The sequence below is a fragment of the Eubalaena glacialis genome, chromosome 6 (assembly GCF_028564815.1).
Source record: "Eubalaena glacialis isolate mEubGla1 chromosome 6, mEubGla1.1.hap2.+ XY, whole genome shotgun sequence".
In the NCBI taxonomy this organism is placed as follows: domain Eukaryota; kingdom Metazoa; phylum Chordata; class Mammalia; order Artiodactyla; family Balaenidae; genus Eubalaena; species Eubalaena glacialis.
The window spans coordinates 71,079,522-71,101,133 of NC_083721.1; the positions used below are offsets into that span (position 1 = coordinate 71,079,522).

The window sequence follows — 21,612 nt, forward strand, 5'->3', positions numbered from 1 at the left end:
ACTGTTCCCATTTTATTGACAAGGGAAACTGAGGTGCAAAGACGGTAGGTTGCTTACTCAAGGTTATATAGGTAACATGTGGTAGAACTGGGGTTTGAAACCCTTTCATTATTTCCTTCTTTCTTTCTTCCTTCTTTTCCTTTCTTTTCTTTCTTTCTTTCTTCCTTCCTTTCTTTCTTTCTTTCTTTCGTTCGTTTTTTTAATTGAAGTATAGTTGATTTACAATGTTGTGCGGGGTCTGAAACTCTTAACCACTATGCTATATTGCCTCTCTATACAATAATTTTTCAGAGATTCCGTTATCGCATACCCAAGGACTTCAGCACATCTGGAAAATGGTTTTGCTCTAGGCAAAATGACAGCCAGAAAGTCTGAAGTAATTTTAAGTTATAGTGACCAATATCCTGAACTTCCTAATTTCGTACTGGTTTGAAATATATACATTCATACCTGTAAGAATATGTATCCCAGCTTAAATGGTCTGGAAAACTTGTTTTGTGTTTTACAACAAAAACTTATTTGTAAAGAAAATAAACTGAATTAATTACAACCAGACACAAGCTACTGAATGACAGGAACACTGAATAATAATAATTCATATTCCTTATAGCTCTCATCACAATGTTATAGGCTTATTATTAATGCTATTTGTTTATTTAAAGCATTGATAATAAGTAAATAATTTATTTCTCATAATATTTGAAGTGAGCAGGGCAAATCTTATTCTTCCCATTTTGTAGATTAGGAAACTGAGGCTCAGAGAGGTTTTCGCCTATCCAAAAAGAACATTCTTTATACCCCATTATTTGCTACCTCGAGGGCTTGTTAATCTTGTGAACTCAACCTCTTCTGCCACACTGAGGGCCTTTCCTCTCTAAAGAACAAAGAATAACTTGTCCAAGATCTGAAGACTATTTTTGTCTCTCTTTATTGTCTCTTTTTTAATCCCTTGTTCCAAAGGCCATACCATGATTTATCATACTGAGAACCAACAAGATGAAACAGTATTCTTAAGGTGAATATTTATCCATGTTTTTAACATGGGAGACTTACAGAATGTTAGAACCATAAGGTAACTAACCATTTTATTTTATGCTCTCCCAGCCTATTTTACACACTAAGTCTTGGAGAGCAAAGGGTATAGTGATTTACTCAAAGGCGTCACAAGTTATAGGAAGAACAGAGGCCACAATCCACATCTTCTGGCTCCTTCTATGAATTTTTTCTCTCTACTGGCTTTTCTCCTGGTAGAGCCATGAGCTTATCTTTCCTGCTAGTCAAGTGAAGATTCCTTGTTTCTAAGCAAACATCAGACTCATCTTTCCCTCTACAATTCATGAAAATGCTCAATGAGAGCAGTTAGAAGTGGAGCACTGTGGCAGGCCACTGGAGATCTATTTTCAGTATGAGGAAGAGCTATTAATAAATGAGTTTTCAGTAATTCAATTCAACTCCTAATCATTTCCAGTACTTATTCCATTCAAAATGCTATACTTAGCTCTTTTAAAGTTGTCTGACCAGTAATATCATCCTGACTGCATTTCATCATCTTGAATATCATGGGAGAAATGTCTCATAGTTACATTGAAATTAAGATAAGCTACGTCTTTAGCATTCAACTTTCTAACCAACCAAGCAATCCTGAAAAGAACAAAATAATTTAGCATAGCACATATTTTCTTAATTAATCTTCACTTGGTTCTTACTGAGCGTCACATTCTTTCTTACATATTTGTAAAATCATGATACATTTCTAGGAATCAGCATCTAGCTACCTGGAGGAAGTATGCAGAGCCGTCCTTCATGAAAGATGAAATAATATTTGTCCATCACCAGTTTCCTGTTCTTCCCAGTCGCTCAAAAATGAGTGAGCTTCCTGCTCTAAGACCACAGTTTCCCTAAACCACTGGGAAGTAAGGCTGAGGGTGATTCCTGTCCTTCAGGAATGCCAGCACTAATGGAGTAAACTTAACAGAGATGCGTAGTGAGTATAAATACAGAAATGCAAACTGACCCATAGGGGTGCTGATTAGAAGGACAGTCTGATACCGCACTGACTGGTTGAGGGTAGGTTGGGTGACCTCAGTTCCACACTCTTGCCCTTAACCCCAGCCCTGGCCTCTCCCACGTGCCCTGAGTGGAGTCTCTGCTCTCTCCCCCGCAGCTGTGGACATGGATGGAAGACCTTCAGAAGGAGATGCTGGAGGATGTCTGTGCAGACTCTGTGGATGCGGTCCAGGAACTGATCAAGCAGTTCCAGCAGCAGCAGACCGCTACTCTGGATGCCACACTCAACGTCATCAAGGAGGGCGAAGACCTTATCCAGCAGCTCAGGTCAGCGCCTCCCTCCCTGGGGGAGCCCAGCGAGGCCAGGTCAGCATGGGCAGTGCTTTCCAGTGGGAAATGCCTCGGACTAGATGCGAGATAAGTCATCATGTTCTGGTCTTGGCTCAGCCGCAGCCAGCTTTGTGGTCTTGTGTGAGCTTTGGTTTCTCCATCTGTCAGATATAAAAATGCCTGCACCATACCCAACTTGAAGTTAGAGTGGAATAGTCAATGGAAAAGCTCTGATGTTTCAAAGCATTATGTATCATTGAAGACATTATTCAGCGATCAATAAGTAATATAAATACAACAAAAATTTAAATAAATAGTATCTTCATTAAGAATGATGGCATATTTGGTCATGTGGAGAAATAGCCATTATGGAATATAGTGTTATTTGGCATCTGTTCTCAGGCTGCCTCTGAATTCTAGTGCTCCAGTTGGTGAAATGTAACCCCAAACGGTTGCCTTTGGCCCTGTGAGAATGTAGAGAGTGTGTGATGTGTCCCACTCTGCTCTCCACTTACCCACATATGACCTTTCCACCATTCCTTGCTACCCAGAAAATAAAACTCCTTCTCTATTGCCCTAAACAAAAATAACTAAGAAGGAATCTTAGAAAATCCTACCTGATATCTTATATTCATTTAGAATCATCCACACCATTGCCTCCTTTCTATTGGCATCAGTGTCTAGTTTCCTGTCCCTGTCAAGGGCATCAGCTCCTCAGGTAAAGTGTCATGAGGCCTTGAGCAAGCCCTCAGCAACCAGCCCTATGCCCAGGTGCTGTGTAAATAGGATTTGATGGCACTGATGATGTCTGCCTGTGGGGACTTGTTTGTATCCTCAAATCACTGAATGCCGGGACCTCTGCCAGCTCTGGACAGAAATAATCTCATCAACAAGTCCCAGGACAGTCCTGGAGCCAGAGGGAATTACTTCAGTTGGAGAGGGCTTCCCCACCACCTCATACCAGTTGTCCAATTAAATAAACAATGAGAGCTTACCTTAAGATGGCCCTGGCATGCTTTTCTGTTGGATTAATCATTTCTATTCCAAACATGCACATGAGATGTTCTGAGTCCTCTTTTGCATACCAACGAGACAGCCTCTTTCCCTTCTTCCCCCAATTCACCGTCATGAATATATAATATGTGACAGTTTTGTCTGCCTACCTAGGAAACTCCACTGTTACTTGCTTCTGAAGAAAATGCCAAATAGTAGGCAGCCACTTAACCTCTCTGGGCCTCAGCTGCTTTGTCTGTGTGATTAAGGGGTTCACTCTAGGAGCTTGTCAGCTCTAGAATTATGTGATGGCTTTTGCATTTTCTCTCCAAATACTTTTCACAAGCTTGGCTAGCCTCTCTGTGGGGCTGGGTCTGTGGAGGTGCCACTCGCTCTTGTCCCCTGCCAACCTTGCGCCATACCTGAGGGCTGAAGGCTACTCAGTGATGGTAAAGGCAACGAGGTTGCTGATGCCTGTCCTATAAGTTTAAGTTCCATGGACTTCAGAGAGGACCACAGGCGTGTGACAAGAACCACTGGCGACTGATCTTCCCCCCACCAGTCTGATGCTAGCCTGGACTCCCCTCCCTGATATCAAGACCAGTCAAAGAAAAAAAGCAAACGATGCCTAGTGGACATTGGCAGGATGCCTCACACATACCAGCGCACACATCTTTCCTAGGGCTCCACGACTCCTCTGGCACTGATCACCGAAGCACCTAAGGTGGTTTTTATATCATCGCTATGATTCCTAGTGAATGTGACACTGACAGAGATGCTGAACAAAGTGACCAGAAATCATCCTCTTCCTTCTGGAAGCTGGGTGATAGAGAAAGATTGAGGGGAGCCGTCAGAAAGAATAGTTGTATCCGCCCTCCTCAGCAAATGCATAATGCACAGTGTTGAGTACTCCTCTTGAGTTCTTTTCGTAGTTGGGGGAAGCTGTGCAGTAGTGGGCTTTCATGCCCAAATAGGTCAGGGTGAGAAGGGAGGGATCAGAAGCTCTCTAGATGACAGAAAGGGAGGCTCTTGACAAACTGGCTTTATGCTCCGTCTAGAAATAGTGTGAGCTCAGATACCATTGCTTCTGAGACAAACACAGGCCAGAAGGACCTGGTTTTCAGAAAGGCTGCCGATGAGACCATTCAAAACTAATGATTTTCCCCTCTGACTTCTTAAACTGTGTCAGAAACTAAGGTATCATGAGATAATGAATGTGCTTGTTTATTTCAAGTTTTAGGGCTCTAGCTTACTCAGTCAAGGCCCTGTAGAATCTAAACTTCTTGAACTCCACAGTTTTCCTATTATAATGGGCTCTGGAGGTGTCACCACCACCTCACTTGTCTGAGCAGATCAATATGTTTATCTCTTGGTTCCCTCTATGGCATGCCACCTCCCCTTGCTTCTTTTGTATAGACGCTCTCTGCTCAGAAAGCCCACCCCTCGCATCTACTCAGCTCATCCTTTTCTTCTAACACCCAATTCTGGGCTCATCCTCCCTGAAGCCTTTGTTGGTTGTCCAGCCTCTTGTGCCCTAGCTTCTACTCCACAGCTGGACCCATCTCCAGTCAGCACCTGACACGCCACTGTCCTTTCAGCATTAACAGTCATTCATACAGCACGTTCCTGGTCACAGAGCACGGTTACACATGCCATCTTCTTTAACAGCAAACTGTGCCGTGAGTAGGGCAGGGATTATTAAGCCCACTTTACAGGAGGCAACTGGGCCTCAGGGAGGTGATTTCCCAAGGTCACCAGCCCATATTTGTCAGAGGGGGACTTAAGCCAGGCTTGCAGCCTCCAGACCCCATGCTTTCCTAAGTATAGCTTGAAGCCTGTGTAATAACACCAGCCCTTAACTTTGGCATAGAGTTACAAAGGAGATGAATAATTTTGGCAGCCATGATCTCATTTTAACCATGATCCTGTGAGGTAAAACTAGGAAGGATTTTTTTTTTTACATATGCCTTAATTTATCTACCCTTATGTATTGTGATATGTGTATTTGTGTATGTGTGTCTTGAAATATGTATATATTAGACTACATATATGTATGGAACCATTCGATTTCTGTAACATTTGTGGAGCCCTTTTGCATGCATTATTTCATTTGATCCCGTCACAATTCTGCCTGAGGAATAGGACAGCAGCTAGCCTTAGAGCTATAGCGCTGTGAACCCCAAAGAGGGCACAGTAGCTTTGGCTCACCTACTAAGCAGCCAGTGCCAGGCTCACAGTAGATTCCCGTCCCCCTCACTCAGACGAGGAAGGCCCCTCTGTCACTGTTAACATGTCAAGGCCCCTCCCTTCTCTCCCCCGCTCTGCCACAGGGACTCGGCTGTGTCCAGCAACAAGACGCCCCACGGTAGCTCCATCAGCCACATCGAGTCGGTGCTGCAGCAGCTCGACGACGCCCAGGTGCAGATGGAGGAGCTGTTCCATGAGCGAAAGATCAAGCTGGACATCTTCCTGCAGCTGCGCATCTTTGAGCAGTACACCATTGAGGTACAGGTGGGGAGGAGGTGCTGGGCAGGTGAGGTGCCCGAGGGCAGTGCCCCGGGAACCGGAAGGACTGCTGCACAGTAGCCTAAGGGGATGGGAGGGGATTATGCATCATGATATGTTTCTGGAAATCAGCAAATTCACGTTCCACCGTGTTGGATTCCTTCCACTCCCCCTCACCCAGGCTGCCAAGCAGAGCCCCTCCCCTCGCTGTCTGTCTGGGATTACTCCATTGAGAAGGGTTTTGTTGGCTTGCATTGGACTCCTACTTGGCACTTTGGTTCCTGGCAGACCGCGGAGTTGGCTGTTTGGTGACTGAGGCAGACTTGTTGGATTCTATAGCTTCATGAGTAGGAAGGTGTTAAAAGTAGGTGGTCTCCTCAGCTGGTGACTGTAGATCAGGGATTAGACGGACTCACACAGCAGCCAGGAAGTCAGGAGCCACAGGAAGGAAGACCGGAATCCTCAGTTTGCTTTCTGCTTATTAAGAAAGTAAGCATATGTGAAGGACATTTGCTGGTTCATTTCCTTGACTCCTCACTTCATTCTGGGAAGGTCAGAATCCTCTGTTCTGGTATATTTATGTCCTCTTTGTGATGCCTATTAATACTGTCTGCCCCACATAATATCCACCTTTTATTATCTTCTGCTTTGACACAGTAACTAAAGCCAGGCCAGTAAGGTTTCTGGGGTGTGAAGAGTATTCAACACCTATGGCGCTTTGTCCTTTTCAGGGATGGCAAAGGGTTAAATTAAAAGCTATATCTTCTCTTTGCTCCTGGCTGGTGTGTTGTGAAGGAAAACCAATTATCCCTCTACAATTCATTAAAACTTTACTTTGCATTCCAACCATCTCCTTCTAGTTGGGACTTCTGGGGGTCTGGGATTGATCTTCCCAAAAATATTTGTGGAAACGTCTGTGGAACTGGTTTGGAAGGAAAATTATTATTTTTTCAAATGTTGTATGCTCCAATATCCCAATGCCAATGTCATTCACAATCCCATGCAGGACCAGAAAACTGTGCTGGCAACAGAAGCCCTCTTCTTCAATCCTGAGACCAAAAATGTTTATAATGAGAATCAGAAATGTAAAAAAAACCAAACAAACAAAAAGCAGTCCTAAAGCAATCCTTCCTATCCCTGACTCTGTTAATGACCTTTCCCTTCTTCACTGCTATCCTGACTTCCTGGAAGCCACTGCAGCTTTTTTGCTTAAAGATGTCATGTTCTAAAAGGTGCTTTCTGGACAGTTTCTGAAACAAAGGAAAAGATAAGTCTTTAAATTTAGATCTCGATTATCCTTCCAACTCATTCCATAACTTCAAATAAATTTATTTATGTTTCTTATTTATAATTTATCTTGAATCTACACTCAAAGGGATTTCAGGTGGCAGACAGTATTAAAACATATATTGAAAGAACAATGAAAATGCCAGTGGAAAATTAGAGACATTGGTATGCAGAAAGGAATGAAAGGGGTGACAAAGGTAATAAAGAAAGGAAAGAGGGGACGTGAGTTATTATTCTTTGGTAGTTGGGAGTGAGACTCACCGAAATAAACAGAGGTAATGTTTGGTTGCAGCAGTGTTGGCTGCAGGCCCTCCCACAGTCCTCACCCACCGAGAGTAAATATATCAATGGGGGAATTATGTTAGCAGGTGTGGGGATTTGACTGTTGTATTCTTTATCTACTCTACTGTCATTCCAGGTCCACATCAAAAATGCTTAAGCGGGAGGGAATAACCTGAGGGTTTGGATGTTTAAGCTTTATTTGATGAGACAGCTGTGGTTTTGAGGTCTGGGTTGCTAGTTTATTTCCAGAACAGGTCAGTTAGCTTCACTTTGCCACTTGAACTGTACCCCTGACATCAGCCAGGGGCATCACTCCGGTGTGTTTGCCTGCAGTAATTCTGGGAAAATCCATTTCCAATCCAAAGCATATGTAAGAAGATATTCTTTTTTTTAAAAAAGTTGATTGTAAATCAAATACTTTAAAATTGGATCCTATTTAAATGTTGCAGTAGAAGAGTTTGATATTTAAATTGTAGGATTTGCATTTCTCAGCCTTTGTTTGTATAAATGTTTCCCCTCCCACCCTGACAACAACTTGGACAGCTTAGTATGCAGCAAACCAGAAGTAGGGAAGTAGTATGAGGGTCTAATAAAATAAGGGAGATAAAAATAATAAACAGACCAAATGAGGGAGATAAAAATGAGGGTGATAAAAATTTAGTTCTGCACCCAGGTTTTAGAAGGGGTCTTGTTCCCCATTTCGGATGTGGCCCAAACCTTGGGGAAATGCTGCCTTTCATCTTAGACAGAAATGGAAATCCTGCCAAACCTATGGAAAATTTCTCCTTCAAGTCAGATTGTCAGAAGTTATTTTTGAGGGTGATGAGATTATTTCAAATACCAGCTAGGGTTTCACTGTGAGGATGAAGGGCAAACTTCTAGAGAAGATTCAGAGTGTGAAACTGAGGGTGGTTTCTATAATGAGAGCCATGCTGGAGCTGATATAAGCCAGGGCAGAGGCTGTCACTGCAGGACCTACAGCTATGGTTTCCTTTCCTAAAGGAAGGCATTTGATGGACATACTCGGAATTCCTAGGGATTACTGAAAACCAGAGCTGACCTGCTCCCCTGACATTTGGGTAATCTAAGTGTGACTCCTTAACCATGTCACTGATGGCTGGCATGGGCTAATTAATTTTAAAATTAAGGTAACACATGAGTTGCGGCACCAGTCTCGTTTCACTCAATTATATGGCTTCCAGAGTATACCTGGGATGGGGTCAGGGGGTACGCCCACTGAGAGTGAAACTTATCCCAGATGTATTAGGCAAATGTTCAGAAACCAGGACTGCAGCTGCATTCCTGACACTCCTTCTTAGACTCCCTGGAGACTAGATGAAGTGACCCATAGCGGAACATGATGCTCTTTAAAGTTTTTTCCCTGTAAGTTCAGCCTCCTATGAAAGATAAGTTATAGGAAACAGTTGTAGTGGAAGAGACACTTCACCAAATGCAAATAATGTTTATTTTGTGGTGGTAAGAATATGGATAATTTCTTCTTGTTTTTGATAACTCCATGCATTTCACCTTTTCTGCAATTAATCAGAATGATCAGAAAGAAATAAAAAAATATTTTTAGAAGCAGGAACAGGACAGTGGTCTCCAAACTCTTTTGATTAGATACTCTCTCAATAAAATATTTTTGAACTTGCAACCCCCTATATATTCATCCATATTAATTTATAAATTATATACATGTTATACTATCACTAATAATCTCAAAACTCACTGTGCCCTTAGGGTGAAGTTTGACTTTTTAGAAGTTGTAGTTCCATATTTCAAATAGTCTTCTTGATAATTTTCAATTATTTTTTGATTCTGGTTTCTTGACAGACCTGATTAGATTGTCATTGTTTCTTCACCCCGTCATATGGCTGCCAAAGAGTTCAAAGTTCTCTTGTGCTTTCATGTTTAGTATTATCTTCAAACTGTAGTTTCTTTGAGGAACCGTGTTAAGCCACGTCTTTTTTTGAAGGGTAGTTTAGTTAAAACTAGATAATAGATAAGTCCATTTAACTGGGCACATGAAAACAGCAATAATTTGAAATATGCTGAAAGCAACTAAACAAATGAGCCAGTCCGCCCCTCTGCATTGTGGTCCTTCCACCGTCCCTGAGGTGCCCTGCCCACCACATCACCTGCCATGTGTTCCGAGTGAGACTCTGGTGTCAGTACCCTTTGAAAGTCCGGGGAAACATCATATCTTTTTTTATTGGTTTGATCAAATATGTGTACATATATATGCACATACATATGCTTATTTATATACAGAGAATATTTCTCTCTGTTATCAACGGATAATCTTAGGTATCCCCTGGGGTGGGCATACCCATGTTGGAGAGTACTAGGAATGACACCAAGAAAGATACTCTCTACAAGGGACTAAAAAATAGGCTACAGTTATGATCTTTCTTTTAAATTTCTGACTCTATAATTACAACCAAAGTTTTCTCAATGTACCTGAAAATTAATCTGCATCATTAACCCAGGTAAGGAATGGAATAGCAAACTATAAATCCATGGGGTTCACATTAGGACAAGTTGGGGCCAGGCTGAGGCTGAGGAAAATGGCCTTCAAGGAGGAAAATTCTGCTTAGGGGAGAGAAAGCTGATTGTAATTTGCACTGGTGGTCTCAACTCTGCAATTGGTTGTATGCAGAGGCCTTTCACGTTTTACACTTGATAAACATTTAGTGAGCACCTACTATCAATACAACTTGATAAACATTTGTGAGCACCTACCATGCACCAAAAATTGTGTTGGGCATTGAGGATGAAACAACCCCTGCCATCAGTGGGCTAGTTAGGGAGAACCATAGAAATAGAACCATCCTATAATGTGATCATTCTATGACAGAGAGAAGCTTACAGCTTGATGAGAACACTGAGACAGGAATGCTTAGCTTTCTCAGGCTGCCCGTGGAAGCTTTCCCAATGAGATGACACCTGGAGGACAGGTAAAAGTTGGTGGCTAGGATTTGGCATCTCTGAAGGATGCCATCTATCCTCTACCAGAATATCTCCAGAGCCCAGAAGCAGGTTGGGGAGAGGAGGGAGCTCAGGATCTCATTATTGTGTTGAACCAAGATCTCCACCCTTCTACCCTTTGGTCCTGGTTCTGTTCTCTGGAAAAACAGAACAAATCTGCTCCCTTTTATTTGGCAGCCTTAAAAATATTTGAAAATGTTCATCACAGACCTCTTTTCCTTTATCTGAAAAGTGTTGAGATTGTGTAAGTTATTTCTGCAGTCCCCTCTGACTCTAAAACTTCGATAACTACTTCTCTTTATTGTCAGCCCTTTTCTGTGGGACATAGCTCCGATGTACTCGCCGATTTCTGGGTACACATTGTACCTCTCCTGGTTGCCCCCTGCTGGCTGGTCTGTAGTTAGCCACGGCTGGCTTACACACACCCCTTGGGAGCTGTGTGTCCAGGACCCTGGCGCTCTCCCAGCACAGCCCAGGAGATAGGGGCCTTTTCTGCCTTCTTGAGGCTTGTGCTCCCTTAAAAGCCCCTGGTTGTCTTTTCAAGATACGTGCTTCCAATACACTGACTTTTTTTTTTTAACTTAAATGAAAGCTTTTTATGTATTTTTCCTCTCAAATTTTACTTTTTTTAGGCCCAGTTCTTCAGCCTATCAAAATAAATTTAATTTATTATTGCTATCAGTATTTCAACAACTTGAAATATTGGCCAGGTCAGGCAGGGCTCTGCGGTGCCTCACTGGAAGTTTTCCTTCGGTGACACAGCCATCAGCCTGCACAGTCATTCCTTCAAAGGGCCACATCATCTTCTAGTCCAATTTCATAGCCCTTTCCTCCATAGATACAGTGTGAGACTCTGCAAAGCCTTGCTGTTCTCCATGTTTGTAACATGCCTTAAATGCACCAACTTAGTAACTATATCAAGAAAGAAAATGAGATCTGTTTGAGATCAATTTTTGTGGGTTCCCTTGGGATTCCTACAGCATTTTCTAAATGTACCCCAAATCGTTTGCAAAGGAAATGCAGAATAAATACAATAAAGTAAACCAAAATTCTCACAAAATATTTATTTGATAGTTTCTTCTAGACTTTTGTCAAATTGGTTTCAGGATCATTGGGAGTTTCCCCTAACATCTTCCTTTTAAAAAAAAAAAGGATTATTTACACAGCTTTAGTATTCTGGTGTGTCACTTGTTTTTGGCAAATTATCAAAGATCCCTGATGGAAGCTTTCAGATCATTCTGTAATGGGGTGGGTAAGGGGCTGTGGACCTGAAGTCAGGTGACATTATCAAGGTTCAAATGCTGTCTGCTTCTCCTTTCTGGTAAAGATAACAGGGAACTCAGTAGAAGGAAATGATGTAAGCTCCAGCACTGGGTGTTTAGCTTTCACAGGAGAAAACCCATTCTGACACTCAAGCATTGAAAGTTTTAGAATGGGTGAACAGTATACATCATAGGAGCTCTTCAACAGAGGAGAGATTTTTTTGAAAACAGAATAGAGTCCTACAAGTCTCAAACTGATTAAGAGGCAAAGATATGGGCAAAATAAAGACTCAAGATAAGTCATGATTATAAAAGATCTCAATTTTAATCATGATGATAATGAAAAAAAGAACATGAACTTGGTCATAAAAATTGTGTTCCGTTATCCAAATTATCCAATTGGAATAGAAATTAGGTGACCGAACATTGGAACTCATCAGTTACAGTGTTGCAATATGTTCTTACATTTTTTTGCCAAAAATCAAAAAACAACTGAGTGGATATCTTTACTGCTAAGTCCTTCTGCTTTTCCAGAAAACTCTTGCAGTATCCTCAAAGGTTTTCTTATAGCTACATAAAGAAATATTTTAACTCTTTAGACAGGTTATATATATTTCTAAAACAGAGGGAAATTCTATGATATACTTTTAAAATAATCTGTATTAGAATTCACTGATCCTCATCATTTTATAAATTGATTAACAGAAAAAAACTTAACACTAGACTAGACAAGAAGAACAAATGACTATGGTAATTTAGTTTATTTTAGTTTCACAGTGGTAATGCATATCAATGTACATACCCATTATAGATAAAATAGCCCTTCCCATGCAGTGAGACTGTCTCTTTAGCTGCAATATGTCTTTCCCTATCAGCCAGCACTTGTGGGTCAGTGGAGAATATTTAGCTTTCGCTTTTCTCGTTTTAATACAAATAATGACATTATATTTAGAACAGAAAGATGTTCATCTGCAATTGACAGCTCATGTATTTCAGAGCATCTTACCACAATGAAATGCCTTGGATCCTTCCTCGCCACTGTTAGTTGGAATGGGACTGGACCTTAATGTACATAACATATGCAGTGTTGATACACACAGACACACACACCCTTTGCTGAGAGGCAGTATAGTGCAGTCACTGAGTATGCAGTATTTTGAGTTAGAGTGCCTGGGTTTGAAACCCTGTTTCACCAGCTTTACTAATTGTGTGACTTTTAGACAAGTTACTCATTTGGTTTTCTCATCTAAGAAATAGGTATGAGAATAATAATTCCCAGTCCCCATAGGGTTATTAAGGATTTAATGAGTTAACACATAGAACATTTTTAGCGAAGTGCCTAGCACTTAAATACTTTAATACATTGTAGTCAGCATTGTTATTATTAATAAAATACCTAAATAATATATATTGGGTTGGCCAAAAGTTCGTTCGGGTTCTTCCATAAGATGTCATGGGAGAACTTGTACGAACCTTTTGGTCAACCCGATACTAATATGCTGTATATACATATACATATGTGTATGTATTTGCATCCAGATTTTAAGCAAACATTCCATCTTATTCTCCCCCATTGTTTCTCTCTGAATTTGTTACCCAATCCTGTTAGGCGATCCCTGAGTGTTCACGTAACTGCTGTGAGAGCCACAGGCATTTGTGCTTGCCATACAGAGAACGTGCCCATGCAGAGGGCAGGTTACACTTCTCTTTGCCACAGCTTTTGTCCCAGTGTTCACACCCCAATGCCGGATTGCAGATGTGTCTCCTGTTCATGGCAAAGGCCCCTGGGAAACAAGAGAATTCTAGATAGGTTAATGTGACCTTTATACTGAGTATAAATACTCAGTGTCAATTGTTTTTTTTAACATCTTTATTGGAGTATAATTGCTTTACAATGGTGTGTTAGTTTCTGCTGTATAACGAAGTGAATCAGCTATACATATACATACATCCCCATATCTCCTCCCTCTTGTGTCTCCCACCCTCCCTATCCCACCCCTCTAGGTGGTCACAAAGCACCGAATTTTTTAAATTCACCAACTCTTCAACAAAAATATCCTACTGGGGGAAGGCTCTGTGGGTTTTTTTTGAACGGGTAAATTATTCCTGGCATTATATAAGGTCACAAACACACAGTTTATTGATCTGTTCAAAGCACATGATTAATTTCAAAGGTTCATGTGAAGTGAAGGAAATGGAGTTATCAGGAGTTTGTGGGGGTTTTTTTAGAGAAGAAAACAGGGGAAAGGTTAAACAGGCACTTCTCTGAAGTGAGAAAAATAAAAAGAAAGCTATCCCCTGAAGTTAGTTCTTGGACCCGCTCTGTTGATATGACACCGTGGTTAAGAGCCCTGGACTTTGTAGTTGAATGCTGAGCTCTGCCACCACCAGCTCTGAGACCATGAGGCAAATGATCTGACTTCTGTGTGCCTTCGTTTCCTCCTAGAGTTGCTATGAGGATGAAATAAAAGAAAATCAAACGCTTAACACTGTCTATCCCATAATAAATGCATAATTCAGGGTAGAATCTTCTTTTAACCATGATCATCATCTTCATCATGATCACCAGCATCTAAAAATGATCTGAAGAAAAGGACTACACAGTGAGATTTCCAACTTTGCAGCTGATAATAAAGAGCTAAGGTGATGGGAATAGACCATAGGAAGTGGGAAGAGAGGGACAGGTGAGTTCTGTTTCAGGCAGGTACACTTGGGGGTGAGGGGAGAAAGCATTCTCTACACATAACTCCTGGGAAGGACCCAGAAAATGGGAGGAGCCAGTGAAGAGGGCTTTCTGAGAACAGAGCCCAAGGCTACTGCTAAACCAAGTCCCTTGGGTCAGTTTTTGACCGCAGAATGCTGGATTCAGTGAATCTCATCTGGTAGGAAAGCTTTGGGCTTCTTTTTGAAGTGTCTTCCCATTTCCCACTGCCTCTTATCCTTTCTAAATTCCTGTTCACCTCCTTCTCTGATTTTCCTTATGGCTGTGGCTCTAGAGTAGATAATTGTTAGAATAGAAACACTGCCAGTGTATCTCTGATATCCTCACATGCCAATTAATTCAGAAGAGTGAGGCAGAGAGAGGCCACTGGAGCCCAGAGAGAAGCTCAGTGAGCCAGGAGCCGAGATGAAGCTAATTGAGTGGAAGGAGGAAGCAAAATAGGTTGATTGAAAGCTGAATGCCCTGTGGGTACTTTCTATTCCATCTTTCACTCATTTGGTTCAGGCCCTAGTTTCTGCCTAGTACAGATTCTTCCAGGTTTCTTTTCCAAATGGAGTTAGATCACCAGATTAATCCCCAGGCGGTTTTTTCTTTTCAAGGCTTTGTCTCTGTATTAACAAATTAGCCCATGTCCCATGTTATAAGCCGGAGAAAAACGTCAGGTTCTGGGGGTTGTCATGAAGCTCTTCATGCCAGAGGGGTGACTTTGAAGGGCAGTGAGGACTTGAGCAGACTGGGAGGAGGGACAAGGACGTCTCAGGGCTGCTGGACCAGAGAAGGTGATTGGAGAGGGCAGAGCTACCTCTCAGGATCAGGGAGTAAACCAGATGCCTGGTTCACATAACAGAAGAGCATGAGATGGGGCCGGAAAGCTAGGTTTGTTCATTAGCTGTAAAGCAAGCTTCAGGTTTGAAAACAAAATTTTTCTTTAAAAAAAAAAAAAAGAGCCCCTGCTATATGCCAACCTTGTGCCCCAGAAAGAAGGTGGAGAGAGGGAAGCCAATGACAGAGTATTCCTTGAGGAAACAGAAAATACTCAGGAAAGAAAATAATTTAAACTCCAGCCGACATTCGAAATTCATAAATCAGACTATTTCAAGGTTCTGGGCATCAGTTCTTGGGGATTTGGGAAGAGAGTCAGACACAGAGAGAGTAAAGAGTGTGTAGACCCAGGGAGGGAGACTTGGAAGCCAGGCTGTTGCATTGAGTAGCTCCTTGAAATTCTCATTCTTCAGGCTTCATGACAGACTTGGGTCCTTCAGCTCAATGGTATTGGGAGGTACGGGTGGAGAAGGGGAAGGAAGGAATATAGAAACACCAGATATAGAATCCTGGGCATACTTCACATTTGCTTTAGATTCAGATTCCCGAGATACCAGACCTCTGAGCCTCACTCTCCCAACCAAAGCACCTCACCTTTGCTCTGCCCTAACCAGGACCCTCGACACTTGCCTTTCTGCTCCACAGACTCAGGCCTTGGGACCCCTCTGGGATCTTCCTGCAGCAAACAGCTTCTTCATAGACTCAGTTTCATGAAAACAAAACAAAACAAAAACTAAAATGTAAAGAAAAGGCAGACTCTTCCTTTCATGTTTGTTTTCTTATTTTTATTTTCCTTAAGCTTGTAGACAAGGAAATGGACTAAAAATTTTGTTTGGGCTATTTTCCATATATTATCTGATAAATGACTTATATCCAGCATATATTAAGAACGCTTACAAATCTATAGTCAAAAGATAACCTACCTTTTGAAAAATGAGCAAAAAACTCAACACTTTCTAAAAGTAGATACCAACGGTCAATAAGCATATGAAAATGTGTTCACCACCATGAGTCATCAGGGACATACAACCTCAAACCATAATAAGATATCACTTCACACCCACTAGCTTGGCTAAAATTAAATAGACTGATAATACCAAATGATGGTGAGCAAATGGAACTTTCACAGGGAATGCGAAATTCCTCTTGGGAATGTTAAACGTACACTTACCCTATGACCCTACAATTGCACTCCTAAGTGACCCTCAAGAGAAATGAAAACCAGTGTCCACAGTAAGCCTTGTGCAAGAACTTTCACATCAGCCTCATTCATAATAGCCAAACACTGAAAACAACCCAGGAGTTCACCAGCTAGAGGATGGATACACAAATCACGGTATCTCTATACCATGGAACAATACTCAGCAGTAGCAAGGAATGAACGGATACAACACAGATAAATCTTAAATACAGTGTGTTGAACACAGAAGCTAGACATGAAAGAGTCCATACTGTATGATTTCATTTGTATGGAATCTAGGAATCTGTGAGGATAGAAATCAGAAAATGGTACCTGAAGTGGGGCAGGGGCAGGAACTGACTGGAAAGGATGACTCCCTAGGGTGATGGAAAGGTCCCATATTTTGTTTTTGGCGATGGCTACACCAGTAACTAAACTTGTCAAAACTCATAGAACTGAATGCTTAAAATTTATGTATCTTATTATATGTAAATTATACTTCAATTTTTTTAAATACAGGAAGGAAAAACATAGCTATAGGCCTAGTCTACAAAGGCCTATTCATTCTATAAATTATCTCTTATAAATTATAAGTTATCTCTCTTATTTTTCTCAGTTTAACTCCTTTCTCTAGTTAGAGAATGAAGTACTTTTCAAAGATGGGATATAGGGACTTCCCTGGTTGTCCAGTGGTTAAGACCTCGCCTTCCAATGCAGCGGGTGTGGGTTCGATCCCTGGTCGGGGAGCTAAGATCCCACATGCCTCGCGGACAAAAAACCAAAACATAAAACAGAAGCAATAATGTAACAAATTCAATAAAGACTTTAAAAATGGTCCACATCAAAAAAAATCTAAAAAAAAAAAAAAGATGGGATATAGCAAAAACCTGTTTGCCTACCAACCTGCTGGTTCTCAGATCCCCAAGGGCTCCCCACAATAAGTAGATACTAGGTTTTCGAGCTGAGCTCAGTGGATCCCTTAGTTGACCTGCAAAGAGGTGGCGGCATGAGGTGAGAACCCACGACAGTGAAGGTAATATTTTTACAGTTCCCCATTTCTGCTTCAAAGAGAGAAACTGCACTTTCAGTGGAGGAAAGTCTTACTGTTAGACAAAGAGTGGAATCCTGTGCCCTGGATGGCAGCCCCTCACAAGGGACTGCTCGCCTTTCCCATCCCAGCCTTTATGGCCCCGGCACAGCATGGAACAGCACCATCTCTCAGCTGCATCTTTCCTTTTCTTTGTCCCCTGATGCTCCTGGACAGCAGTGTTTGGTAATTGGGAAGGTTATGCCACATGTCAGCTGGGCTGAGACCCAGCATGATGAAAATCTCTAAGCTGGGCTCTGGGCTGTGTGCTTAGGCTGCCTGGGCCATACTGCAACTGTGTGATCTGGGGTGAGGCTTCCATTGCCTCTTCCCAGAAAAGAGGGTGACAGCACCTGTGCCATTGCCTTCACAGGGCTACCACAGGGGTAGCATGTGATAACAGACCTGAAAACCATTTTAGAAAAGGTTTTATTTGATTCACGTATCAGGTGGAATTATTATCCAATTCAATACTTCTGAGTTCTTACTATGTGGATAATAGCAGCGATTGTAAAGGAAGTATAGGATTCAGTCTCTATTTGCAGGCACATATTTACGAGTAAACGAGGGCACATCGCGTGAGTGAAGGTGTAGAGCAATAACCAATTAGCAAAGTCATATTAGTGCGAGGTTTTCCTTCACTACATATTCAGTCTTCATTAGACTCATTCATGCCTCAATAGAGTTTAATCTGCTTGGATTTCTAGAGGTAAGTTATACATTTATACCTCGTTTTGTTACCACTTCCTGGTATCAGCCATTGTAGCAGAGAGAATACTGTACAACAGAACATGGGAACCAGATCGGGACCCCTGGGTTTGGGGTCTAACCAATGGTGTAACCTCGGGCCATTTACCAGGATTCTCCAGCCCTCTGTTTCTGGTTCTTGAAAAGAGTTAGACTCAGTACTTAATTTCTGAGGCCCTCTCCAATGATGAGATCTTTACAACAACAGTTGTGGTATGGTGGACAAAGTCTTTGCAGTCAGGAGAAGAACTGAGTAATGTCCTCAGGTCCTGCCCCTCATGAGCAGGGTGAACTCTGGGCAAAGCATTCCATCTGTGTGAGTGAGCGTCAGCTTCCTCTTCTGTGGGATGGACCTGGGGATGTCCACCCTGCCTGCCTCTCCAGGTTATTGTGGGGGTAGGATGAGATGGAGTGTGAAAACCTTTCTAAACCATAATCCATCATGTAAATGTTTGCTGCTGCTGTAGACATTGAAACACGGGGAGAACACTTTTAAAGGCATGCATACGTGGGTGCATGGCACCATTGCTTAAACGTAATCTAGGGGTCAGAAAAGAGATGCAAAGTAGAGACAGATCTGAAGCTTGGGTTAGTTAACAAGGCTCTTGTGGACCAGTGAGCCTGCACTGATGGTGGTTCCCTCACAGGTGACGGCAGAGCTAGATGCCTGGAATGAGGACTTGCTTCGGCAGATGAATGACTTCAACACGGAGGATCTGACGCTGGCGGAGCAGCGGCTGCAGCGCCACACGGAGCGGAAGCTGGCCATGAACAACATGACCTTCGAGGTCATCCAGCAGGGCCAGGATCTGCACCAGTACATCATGGAGGTCCAGGCCTCAGGTAGGCGACCTGTCCCGTGCTCCTGCTTCCGGTGGGGCGATGATGAAGACAAGGACAGCAGCTTGACTCCAACAAGCCCTTCCGCTCCACTCCCTCATTCTCTTCCCACAGGGACAAGGAACAGAGGTTTTTGACCCCATTAAAATGAAAAAGAAACTGAAGCATGAGAGCTGAAATCGTTTGTCTGAGGTTGCCCGGTTAGGCTATGATAAAAATAGGAATAGGGCCAGGTTCTCCTGGTGCTGTGGGGAGAAGGGGAAAAACCAGTGATGGAAATCAGCACAGATCCAAAAACATGGTGGTCTGGAGAAATAAACCAGGTGGGCTGCAGAGGCCATCAGGCATCCTTGTGAGCTGCACTCAGATGTACGGATGCCGCCGTTCCACGCCCGTGCCCCGCGCGCTCTCCTGCCCTGTCCGCTGCCGCCACAGCCGGCTCCTCGTTCCAGTCCACGCCTCGCAGTCCTCATCTTTCTTAAAACCGTCTGTGCTTGAGTGTAAGAAGTACTGACAAAGCTTGTGGCGAGGTCATATCATTTTATAACTTCTCAGAAAACACATGGCCAAGTTACCCAGGCTTGACTTCTTTTCCTGCTCAGGATTTAGTCACTGTTTATCCAACAAGTCCACGAACACTTAATGTTCCACCTGCCACTTTCTAGAACAGCCTTTGATGTTAGAACCGGAGAGAGCCATAGCGGTCCCCTCGTCCAACTAGTCCAGAAAGAAGAAGTCATTGATCTGGACTCACACCAGTGAAGTGCCAGAACCCAGGTCTCCACACCGCCACCCACCCGGGTCCTCCGGGAAGAAGCAGATAGGGCCTCAAGCCATCAACTCTTTAAAACGTGGTCTGTCCATGTCCCTGCTGATTGTGAAGGATATTTAAATCATGAGATTGTCAGGCAGACTTTAGCAGGCAAACTTGACTTTAGGGTACTGTGTTTCTCTTAATGACCTGATAGAGGACATAGCAACATTCAAAGGAACTTCACTTCTAACCAGAGGAGAGACAATCTAGTAAATTCTATTTACTTTGGTCAGCATAATCTTTCCTTGAATTTTCGTTTGTCGTGAACAGGCTGCAGCTGCCTGTGAGACCCAGGCCTGTTTACAGGGTGCAGCCCGTGCTCCACACAGCTCCAGGAGGCCCCTTCATTCACATCATAGTCTATCTGGGGACTATTTTTAAAATGACAATGCCCAGATACTCTGATCTAACACCTCTGAATGGGACTTGGGCATCGGCAAAAGCGCCTCAGGTGATACCACTGTGCAGCCAGGGCTGAGAACCACTGCTTTTCATCTTGATGGTTAAATCACAGCAGCTGATATCTATGACGTGCCCCAGGACAACGACTTCCAAATGTGGTCCCAGATCAGCAGCATCAGCATTACCTGAGAACTTGTTAGAAATGCAAGTTCAAGGGCCCATCCCTAGAACCTGCCACGTCAGAGTCTCTCGGGGGTGAGGCCCAACAATCTGTTTCAGTGAGCCCTCTAGCTGAATCTGATGCACTAAGCTAGGACCACTGATCAGGACCTACTCAAAGTGTGGGCCCTGGGCCAGCAGCACCAGCATCCCTCTAGAGCTGATTAGAAAGGCAGAATCCCAGACTTAACGAATCTGAATCTGCATTTTAACAAAATCTTCAGGTAAATCATGTGCATGTTAAAGTTTGAGAAGCAGTGTTCTTGGCCACAGCTGTACCTTTTCAAGGCCTTATTAGGGAAGGGGGAAACTGTGACTGAAAACCTTGTCTGGACTCAGGGTTTCACCCTACAACTTGTCCTCATGATGCTCGCCATAGCCCGCTATCCAACTAAGATGGGGAACCATGAGAGAACGCAGACAAGTACCTAGGAGAGAGGCTGTGCAGAGAAACTCTGCAGGGATGCTCATCCCCCATCCCTTCATCCCTCAGTATTGACGTGTCTGGCAGGTGGAGCGCCTCATCTGCCTTGAAAACCTGCGGCACGTAGGAGCAGGATGCTGGCGTGACCTTGGGCAAGTGCACCTCTGTCCAAGAGCCGGTATCCTTGGTAACGGAAAGACTGCCAGGAGCTGGCAGTCCCTGAAGACTGGCTGTGCTTGGCAGCCACCTTAACCATGAGGGCTGAGTGGGTGAAAGCCCCCCAAGCAGATGGGCTGCCCACCCCCACATATCCTGTTCTAGGAATGAGCTTTGTCAAAAGAGCCTTGATTGGCCTCTTCAGTCTCTGCTGGGACTGGCTGTTCCCCTGCTTCTCCTCAGCTGGCTGTTCAGTCTGGCATAGCCCATGAGGCCTCAGGGCTCTCAGGGAAGCTCTCTCTGTCTGATGCCATGTGCCTGTCCTGCAAAGGAGGCATCAACCTCATCTCTGGCTTGGAGGAAGGGAGGGCAGCAACACGCCAGAGCTGGGGTCCAAGGGTGGAGTTTGGAGGTGGACCGAGAGTGGGCCTTACCGAGGACCTAGGTGGCCAAGGAAGGCAGTACTTCAGAGACACAGGACTGAGGCAATAAATGGGTTGGGCATTTACCTTGTCTGTCTAATGAACTATATTTGAACTAGAGGT

At 43.2% G+C, this 21,612-nt stretch overlaps 1 protein-coding gene across 10 annotated transcripts in view; it reads left to right on the forward strand.

Annotated features, from left to right (window-relative positions):
- The window catches only part of KALRN (kalirin RhoGEF kinase), a 653,671-nt gene that overhangs the window by 343,730 nt on the left and 288,329 nt on the right, over positions 1-21,612 (forward strand). For 8 of the 10 annotated variants that reach the window (XM_061194271.1, XM_061194272.1, XM_061194273.1 and 5 more), the window contains 3 exons: positions 2,165-2,373; positions 5,661-5,835; positions 18,860-19,055. In XM_061194271.1, coding sequence (XP_061050254.1) covers positions 2,165-2,373; positions 5,661-5,835; positions 18,860-19,055 — 580 coding nt within the window. The remainder of the gene's footprint in view (positions 1-2,164; positions 2,374-5,660; positions 5,836-18,859; positions 19,056-21,612) is intronic. The other 2 variants (XM_061194274.1, XM_061194275.1) reach the window with 1 other exon arrangement.